Below are 10,361 nucleotides of genomic sequence, written 5' to 3'. Positions count from 1 at the left end.
AAAAAACACTGGTATTAAAATCTGAAAGGATTTTTGTGATCCTTTAGCCTGCTATAGCTTGATACAAGATTTCAACCCAGAACCCCCACATACAGCACAATTGCAGTTTCCAACTGAAAGCATTTAAAAAAAAAAAAAAAGACATGCTGTAAACCTCAGTAGAAACATTCTAGCCTAAAAAAACCAACCCAGAGTGAACAACCTTTCCATTTCTCTAGATAGGCTCAAAACATAGTGAGCGAGCAACATAAGGCGCTTTCATGCTATATTTTCATGCTATGTAATCAAACTTTTTTTTTCATTTATCTAAACTGCCAAGATCAAACATAAGAAAACTTGGCAGAATCAGAGGATCATGGATATGAGTGATTAGTGATCAGCTGAAACTTTCCTTCGCTTTTCTACCCATCGCTTTCTTTCATCTTGTTTATTGAGAAATTATTTTCCCTGTTTTTATAACAAGAATATTTCTGAAAAGCAAGGTCCCAATTCCTCTCTGAATGTATATTTATGCAACACACAGCCTGAAACCTCCCCACAGTAGTGGCATCTACTCAGGAGACAAAATAAGAGGCCACAAGAGCAACAGGGCAGTTCTAAGAACGGCTGAAAGAACTGGTGATGGATCAGAATACATTAAGTAACAAAACATAGTGCATCCATATGAATATGAATCACTTCCCAGAAGACACACTGCTTTTTTTTCAGTCAAATAGAGCAACACAGATAATTTCCCCAACCCAATCTTTGAAACTTTTCTTATGGAGTCAGTCACTTGTTCAGAGCACTGCAGCGTAGCAGCAGGAAAAGAGGAGACAATGCCAGGTATCCAAATGATGTTTGATAAAACCATTACTCAACAACTCAGTCCATGGAAGATGGAAATAACATGAGGGTGCGGAAAGAGAACACCACTTGGGAAACTACGCCCTCGATTTTTCTTGAAATTGTATGATCAGTTTTCTCACAAGCATGACCAAAGGAACGATGATGTTAAAAACCTGGGACTGGACTCTGTATTCAGACAGCCTAATAAATTACTTGCCATCACTGAAAGGTACTAGGTGGGGAAAAAAAACAAAGAAAAAAAAAACACCCAAAACCAAAACCCAAACCCAAACAAACTCCCTGCACCAAAACAAACCAACCAAACAAACAAAAATTCCTATTTTTTATAATTACAAGTCCCTAGGTAGAAGCCTTCTATTTAATCTTATATTAACTACAGATTATTTAAAAAGTTCAAGGCTTTTCATTTCTACATTCCATTCAAAAATTCCTATTAGAGTTTGTATAAAAAGTATCAGTGTTCATCTTCAGCTTACTACATGGAACTGTGCTGGAAACACCGCGGGTTCCATTTTGCTCTTTTTAATGGGAAATTTGATTCAATTCCATTGTATGGCAAAAGGAGGGATAGGAAACCATGCAACTTAAATTTCTTCCTCTTCTGAAATTCCTTCAAGTCTTTTTCACTCTCAGTCTTTCTAAAATGAGCAGGCCGAGTAGGTCCATCTTCAGAATAGAGCTTCTGATTTGGAACCGCCTCTGTTTTTTCTGTACCCATTTGGACAGGAGAGCGGAACAGACACAGCATTTCATGGAAGCAGCTACAGCCACTGCCAGCTATTAACCAGCATGGCATTTGTCATTCCCTTCAACTCAAAGATGATGCTGGGTTTTATAAATGGGTAAATGAGTTCAGGACTGTCCAGGCTCCAGGAGCTGGGTTCTCTCCCCAACACTCTTTAGAGATGTACCTGATAAGTACAGCAGGCACCAGAAATGAGACATCCCCTCAATCTTTATTTTCTTTCCAAGCATACATTTGCATATATACGTGCGATGAAGAGTTACCTGAAAGAATCACTCGCTGTGCAGATACTGCCTTAAGATTGTGCAGGGCCCCAGAACAGGACTGAAGTTCTTTTGGGTAGGGACCGCACCAGTTTGTTGTTTGCACAACAGCCAGCGCAGTGAGGCTGGGATTCCAGTCAGGGCCTCCTGACCTTCCCCTGTCCCTTTCACATACCTTTCTAGCTGGCACCGCTTCTCCATATAATTGAAACAACGCCATCCTTAACATCATAAATCAGTCAGTCAGGAGGTTTCTGGCACATAAGCCACATCAGATGGCATGAAGAACCATTGAACTGCTCCTTAAGAAGACACGCTCAAACAACTGTGCGTTAAAAATGGAAACAGCAGTAGGAACAGAGGCAAGGAAATAACCAGGAGAGCAGAGCCAGAGAAGAAAAGGCGTTCCAGGACAAATTTCCCCATCTTACCTACACACGTATGTAATTCAGAATTTTTACTAAATTTCTCAGCTGATATTTTTGCCTTGGTTTTAAGCAGAGAGTCCCCAGACAGGTTCAGCAAAATATGGTCAATATATTACTTGATCACAACTTTGGATGGAATGTCGCCACGGTTATATCATCTCCTTTTTAACTTTATCCTGAGTCTCACATAGACAAGACTATAAAATGAAAAACTATTTTAAAAAATCAAAGCTAGTTACTCTTTATTTCACAGAATAAAATCTGAAACCACAAAACCAAACCTTACAAACCTTTGCACGTGAATGAGGAATCATGCATCATTTACATTTTACAAGATTTACAAAAATTAGGCATACAAAATCCATATTGGGGAACCTAAGATTTCCATAAATGGTAACTGATGTAGCCATTTTAGAAAGGAAATAAAATCAGTAGTAATTAATACATTGGTAAAGCTAAATTGTTCTTGACTTCCAGCAGACACTGCACAAGCCTATGCTACTTACTGACAGGCTGTAGGAGAGCGGTACCAACACGTGATCACCATAACAGCTACCCAGTGCTCCTATAAACCTTCAGAACACGCACAGAAGGTGTTCCTCCCTCTCCTCAGTAACTGTCGTCCTGATAAGAAGGAAGTTTTGCCGTGAACTTCATCACCTCTCCCAGACAAACACACTTGTGGCCAGCCAGAACACCGGCAATTAACGCCAACCACACTTTTCCATTCCAGAGGCCTGCCCCCAGATTTTACCCGATTAAATCCTAGAATACATAAGCTACAAGAACCACATATCAGGTTCTCGGTGTTGTGTGAAATTGTGAGAACTGAAATTATATCATAAAAGGGTTTTTTCCCCATGTGGATCAAAGAGGAGGTGCCTAAATACAGACTTGTCATCTAGCAACTACCCCTGTAGCTAAGTCCCTCGGAATACTTGAAAGCTGGTAGAATTAGCGAGATGGTTGCTGAATAGCTAGGAGGATCTGTGCATTAGCATGGTTTGAAACAAATCTGATGCAGAAACTTCAAATCTTGGGAGCCTTCTCAAGCAGATCTATCTACATTTTACTTCCTTTATTGCATCCATTTCTATTGTTCCATTTAATAATTAGTCAATATTATCTCTTTTCTTAAGACCCACACTCACAAATTGTGAGATCTGAAATCTCACACATTATACAATGGTTACAAATAAAGTAACTGCTGTATATATAACATTATGCACACACTGAAACTGGCTACTACAGTATTTGCACATGAGAAAATAGCTTTGGCTTAATTCTAATTGCATAATTTTATTAAAACAAGGCACATTTTATTTTATTACATTACATATTACATTACATTGCATTTTATTACATTACAGTGTCGCATGTTCATTCCGTTCTATGTTGGTCACAAGATCCTTTGTGTCACTAGTTCCAGGAACGGCTTCGCTATTAAAATACAAATTGTTCTCAAAGCTGTCATTTGTTGACAAGCGATTCTTTCTTCTCTTATAGAAGAGGTAACCTGCAAGGCCACTTCCAACTAGGATGAGGATGACAACAATAACTACAGCTCCTGTTTTACCGTGGTTCAGAGCAGGAGCCTTCTCGCCCATCGTCATTGCTGCAAACAAGTACAAAGAAATCAAGAGGATGCTACATACTCTTTATCTGATTACTGGAAACAAATTTCTTTAGAAAGCATGATGTTTTAAATAAAAGTGTTCCATTTGTTTCAAGATCATGAGAGACAAAGGTAGCAACGTAAAATTAATTTATTTTAAATTGTTAACATTGCATGCTATACCACAAATTACTATTTTTTTAAATCTATATTTGGACACTGAATGGAGTATCCTGTATTCTATTAGGAAATAATATGCTCTTAGGAAACAGATATGGTACTCAGGTTTATCAGAAAATGTAAGAGACACAGGACAGAATATGATTTGTTCTGATCTTACATGGGACTAGTTTTTGTCTACTTGAAAGACAATATTCTTACCCTTTGTAGGCATTTCAGGTGGTGGCATTTCAGCTGCTGATGGCATTTCGGTTGCTGGTGTTTCAAAACATTGCAAAAGAATTGTGTTATTATATTATTCTGTTATTTATTTCTATATTATCTATACTTATGTCTATATTTGGAACATACTGAAAATCATATTCAGACAAATATATGGTAATAAATACACTAAATACTGAAAACACTTGGGTTTAGTCTATACAAAGCTATATACACCTATCAAAAGGCATAGCACAATGATCGACTGTATTCCAGTCTCATACACAGGTATTTACATAAACTAGCAGAAAAGAAGAAACATCAAAGAGCTCTGTGGAAACAGACCCTGACATCAGTGTAAAACCACAAGAAAATCCACACAGCATCTTTAGGACAGAGATGATCAAACATAACCCTCAATATAACTGCAAATCCTTGTGATATCTGTTATCTTACATAAACATAGCAAATGTAATAAATTTGGTTTGCCTAGAGACTTTAATGGCCTGTCTACATGGACAACTGAAATCACTCATGAACTCCATAGTGTCTTAGTACGTATCACATTCAAACTAAAAGGTCTGTAGATCATTTAAAATTTAATATCTGGACCACAAAATCTGGCTTGCTGGGAAAACCAGGCCATCATTTAAGATGAAGATCTACATTTTGTCATGTGGACATAAAATCAGTCATTAACTAAATCTTGAATCAATGCATCATGTTTCATTCCGGGAAAGGTGAGCCCAGGAAGTTAAACTGTTTTACCAGTCTCCCCACTTAACATTGTCTGATTCCATTAATAATCCATCAATCCCAACTTCCAAAGATTTTCCAGAACTCTGCTGGAGTTAGCCCAGCTAGTTTTACATCTAGAGACAAATATTACTCTATATCTAGCTCTTCAAAGTAAAACCAGACATGATTATTTGGATGTTTCCAAAAGTTTCTATCAAGAAAAGTATCTATTAATGCTGTTTACAATAAAAAGCAGCTTGTTACTTGTCTGCACTATACCAGTACGCAAATCTATGGAAAACAGGGAAACTGGGAGCTTTCTGTACTTGCACACTTTTGAAGTGCTCACTGGAGGTATTGCATGTTTACTACGTTACATGTCATGTCCAGTTCTGGGCTCCCAGTACAAGAGAGATGGAGAGGTACTGGAGGGAGTCCAGTGAAGGCCCTGGAACACCTCTTACATGAGGAAAGGTTGAGAGAGTTGAAACTGTTTAGCCTAGAAGAGAAGGTTCAGGGGGGGTCTTATCGATGTACACAAATATCTGAAAGGAATCTTGTCAATGATCTGTGAAGATGATTCAGCCAGGCTCTTCTCACTGGTTCCCAGCGACAGGACCAGAGGGTATGAGATGACTGCATGCCAAACCTTCCTACAAGCAGTTAAACAAGCTGTGTGTTTAGTGATATGAATCTGCTGTTCCTGAAAAGTGAGTGAGATGCCATGGACAAAATATCCCTAGCCACTATTTGCAGCACAATCAACTAGCACCTGTTGAACTGCTGAACAGGGTTTTACACCACCTCCTTACTTAAGAAATAAAGTTAGATTACTTAGGGGATAGACCCACTACAGAATTTCGAATTACTAGGGTAAAAATTACCTCAAAAAATGGAACAGAAAATAGCATCTATTCTACGGGAAGACTTCAGTCACCAGCTTGCGTTTGCAGCCTCTTCAGAAAACAGCAAACATAACAAGCCATAGCAAGTGCAGCTAAGCAAAATCATGCTTCTAACACCCCATTTATTAACCTATTGCTACTTAATATATTTTTTTCAATTCTGAAAATGGAGCATTATCACAGCTTTGCAAAACTGTGCCGAGCCAAGCTGCATTTCTATGACAACATAGGATCCAATTGTGTTCCTGAGAGAGCAACTATACCATCCTTGCATTGACACTGGCCATTTGGCTGATTCCATGGACTCCAGCTCAGGAGGCTAGACTGGCTGAAGCTAATCCTAAAAAAAAATAACTAGCTTTCATCTGCTTCAGCTCCTTGCGATGTCTCAGTATCAAAACAGATGAATGCCAGTATCAGCACAAACGGATGAGTTGAATGGTTGAAAAGGAAGTGTGACCATTGATTTTAACACTTGTTACCTACATCTATGACTATTCTGGATAGAGAATGAAAATTAAGTGCCTTTTTCTTTGTCAGTCACAATATAAAAAGACATGTAAGTGGACTCTGAATGGATCGTTATATCTGACAGTTCTGCAGAATTTCCTGTAGAAGACACAGTCATCATTACAGGCATATGAGTAAGTAAGAATAATTTTGCATGAGAGCAAATACAGAGAGAGAATAGCAGGATTTCTTTCATTTCCAGTCTTGTAGAGGAAGTGGGCATATTTTAGCTACTACATGCATTTCACTCTTCTCAGTAAACACCAGTATGAGATTTTGATATTGCAACACATGCTGGAAGATCAATATATGCTGGAAGAAATTATTACAACGACTTCTAGGAACACATATGCACTAGATGTCCTTACTGTCAAATTTGCACATTCAGTTATTTCAGGACACTTCCAGTTTAGCACATTCAGACTACGCTATTTGCTTTGCTTGTCATTCATTCATCTTCTCAAAACAGGAGAACACAGAGACAAAAGGTCCAAAACTGTTCATTAATTCACAATTCATAAATACTCAATTCACAGAAACACTACTTCATACTCAGAAAATGCATGCACATGAGACTTCCAGAGGGAAACAAGTAAAAGATATTCCTCAGGCTGAGCAGAGGGGATACCCTAACGAACGTATTTTCAAATAGATGAAACAAATTTGTGTGTGCAAATCACAGTACTAACTGTGATTACTCAACAATTATTGACACAGAACAGGCAAACTTATTAAGTATATACACTAGGTACAGTTAAGATAGGAACACAAACTTTTTAAAACAGTTCTGAAGGGACTTGAGCACTGGTCAACACTTCTGCTTTCTGACAAGAGTTATTCTTTCCTTTTGTTCACATGAAAATGTGCATCCCTTGGCATTTATAAAACCTCAAAACACCCAGCTAAAATGCACTGTGTGTAACAGCCATCTACTAATACTAGCACACAAGAAGCATACTCCATACATAAAACAAATTCATAAATGTAGCACTTACTTTTTGGTTTTTTACAAACATAGCCTTTGTAGGAAGAGCAATAGATATTATTCCAGTACCCAGAGTTTGCATACATTTCAACGCAGTGCTCATTTTGTTGAGGGGAAGGTTCTCCTACATTCCAGTTGACAAAATTCACTGCAGTGTTGTCTAGCCACAGCCATTCTCCTAATCAGAAAAACATTGAATATGGAAAACCAAGACAGTATTAATTTCCAACTTGACACCTGTTCCACATTTGTTGCCTTCCTGGGAAAGCTACTTGTGGCCACTCTTGGAGACAGGCCACTTAGGCTACTTAGATTTTTGGTCTGACACATCACGTTCCCCTTAATTTTTTACGCTAATGATACAAAATCAGTATTTGGAAAATGGCAGGCCCATCTGGCTTCTGATGTTACAAAGGGAAGGAAGTTTAAAGAAGTATCTCCTACAACTTATTGCAATGGTGCAGTGTCAATTATTTATTCAGTTTATAGAAATCACTGATGTCAAAAGATAATTTATCTTCAATAGAATGCCTTTTATTTCAGTAATTTGCAGGGAGGTTTTGTATTACTCTTTTCAAAGCCCCCACCAAAGTCTTTCTAAGTCTAGTTTTCTTCTGTTTGTTTTTCAGCTTCTTCTCCTTCTCACTGACTTGACACACACGATTTTCCTTTTTAAAGATCTGCTTCAAAAATCTTGTGATCACTGTTGTTCAACTACGCTAGGACTTTCTGTCTCTTCCTTCCTGTTCCTTTTTTTCTTTCTTTCTTTTAATAGTGTTATTTATTTAGAATAAATGTGCCCCTTGTGACTCTTAAGTTGTACTCAAACAAGCAAATTCTTAGACTCAGCATGAAAGCTATGTTTTGTTTTCTTACAAGTTTCTTCTAATTTTGCTTGCTTTTTTTTTAAAATACCTGCCACCCTTTCTGTCAGGGCATGGCATCCGGATACAACTGCTTTTCCAAAGATATGAAGTTTAGTTATGCTGAAATCACTGTAATCACTATCTAGTAATACAATGACATGTACTTGCTGAAGCAGCTCTTGTGTTTATGATCACTGTAAGAACTGAATTGTTCTGCACCTGCTCTAGAACGACCTTAAAAAAACATTTCATGTGTCCATTAACCACATGAGTAAACCTCAGCTTTTCTTTATGTGTCATGCTTATAAATCATTACTCTATTCAAATTCTTTCCTCCTTTACTGAAAACTTTCCTTTCTCCTGGTTATGATTCAAGTAATGTAATTGAATACTTGTCTTCTCCCCAACTGGTGGGTCATAGGAGTGGTTGAGCAAGCAGTTGTAAAAAAATGCCTCCGAAACTCAAGAAAACCCTACCCCAAGTCACCTGAACCATTCTGCAGCCCTGTCTCTGACATTGTTATACTGGAGCTTTTAGTCTGAACACCACAAGACTGAAGTAACTTTTAGGTCTGCCATAAAGACAGAAATATCTATTTAATTGAATACTAACCAGATTCACAAAAAAGCATTAATAAGCAAATTTAAGATTTAATTAAAGCAGCCTGTTTCTTGTTGTCTTTTACCTTACCTGCCTTACAGTGAGGCAGAAAAACTTGTGATACACAATTCCAAAGACACAAACAACTCAGCTTCAAAGTGAAGCTGTTCTGAGAGCCAGCTGTAACTAACGATGGGTGACTGGTCATTCCAGTACAGCCATTCCAAAGACAAGAGGTGATGTTAGCCACATTACTCTCTAGCTCAAAATTTAGAGAATCTCAATGACAAGCAAGTCAACCCAGGGCCTCTTCACATTTGAGAACCATTTGACTTTGGCTCAACTCCCAGCACAGTCCTGTCTGTACTCTGCTATATGTACCTTTGTGCCTTTGTTGTGAATGATTTTTCTTGCTTTAAGATGAGCTTTCTGCGCCTGGTCTTTCTGCTATGTATTACTGGTTATTGCTTAATTACAGCTGACCAGCTTCCCCTATGATGATAATATACTGCCTTTTATAATTTCAGTTGTCATGTATTACAGAAGTATAATGTGAAATTTTCAAGACCCGTGTGAAACAGCTTGCAACAACTGTTCACCAAACAAAAAGATGTGAAAAGTAAGGAAGTTACCATCCACATTTCTGTACATTCCTGTCCAAAATGTTGATGTTTTCCCTTCAAGTGGTTCAATGGTGTATGCCAGAAAGTTGGCTTCAGCTGAGTCTTCAACCGATACCAAAGAGGCACCTGGAAGACACAGAGAAAAAAACAAATCTCTTAAAGACCTAAGTTTCACAGTAGAAAGCATTCTCATTGTCCTGTCAAATGTTGACCTTATTTTTGCCACTGATTATTTGTGCCAAATTCCAGAGTTTAAAGTTCAAAACAGAAACTAACTTTGGATACTCTTATGAAGGACTCTGACATTGTTGCGGATGTATTTCTTATCATTTCCATGACATTGCACTAGCATATTGTTTGTTTCCTCATTCACTGGGAAACAGCAACATAACTGAACAACTCTAAGCAAAATAAAACAGACCAATAATGTATCGAGCATAAATTTATACTGATGTGTTATTATTTAAAAATAAATCAAAAACACTCTAAACAAAATTAAAAGCTTTTAGTAAAAAGTATGTATAACTTCAGTGTGTACACCATATAACCACATATTAATAATTAAATGTTTCTTGAGCCTTTGTATAGCTCATGCGTAGCACAAACTTTGCTGACTTTCTGAAGCACAGTCCTTAGTGTAACTCTTTAACCAGGTCTTGTTTATTTCCCTATGTTCTCTTTGTAGCCATCGGATAAAGAAAGATTGAGTCATCTTTTGCCCAGTTAGTGTAGTACCCTGATTGGCACCCACATACAACACTAGACATTCTGCCATACTGATGCATTCTATATGATGCTCTAGCAAAGTCAAGTAGTCACAGCATGGAGCCAGCAGACAGAATGACCTACACG

At 37.8% G+C, this 10,361-nt stretch overlaps 1 protein-coding gene across 2 annotated transcripts in view; it reads right to left on the bottom strand.

The window, feature by feature from the left end:
• Nucleotides 1-3,649: 3,649 nt before the first annotated feature.
• LOC104135608 (macrophage mannose receptor 1) overlaps nt 3,650-10,361 on the bottom strand; it is a 55,724-nt gene continuing 49,012 nt past the window's right edge. The window contains exons 27-30 of one of the 2 annotated variants that reach the window (XM_035888992.1): nt 9,519-9,635; nt 7,424-7,597; nt 4,282-4,335; nt 3,650-3,900 (exon numbers count right to left, since the gene is read on the bottom strand). In XM_035888992.1, coding sequence (XP_035744885.1) covers nt 3,650-3,900; nt 4,282-4,335; nt 7,424-7,597; nt 9,519-9,635 — 596 coding nt within the window. The remainder of the gene's footprint in view (nt 3,901-4,281; nt 4,336-7,423; nt 7,598-9,518; nt 9,636-10,361) is intronic. The other variant, XM_009649277.2, reaches the window with a different exon arrangement.

The sequence above is a fragment of the Egretta garzetta genome, unplaced genomic scaffold, assembly GCF_000687185.1.
Source record: "Egretta garzetta isolate BGI_Z169 unplaced genomic scaffold, ASM68718v1 scaffold641, whole genome shotgun sequence".
NCBI classification, from domain to species: Eukaryota; Metazoa; Chordata; class Aves; order Pelecaniformes; family Ardeidae; genus Egretta; species Egretta garzetta.
Note: the sequence above shows the minus strand (reverse complement) of the source record. Positions and strands in the feature narration are given on the sequence as shown.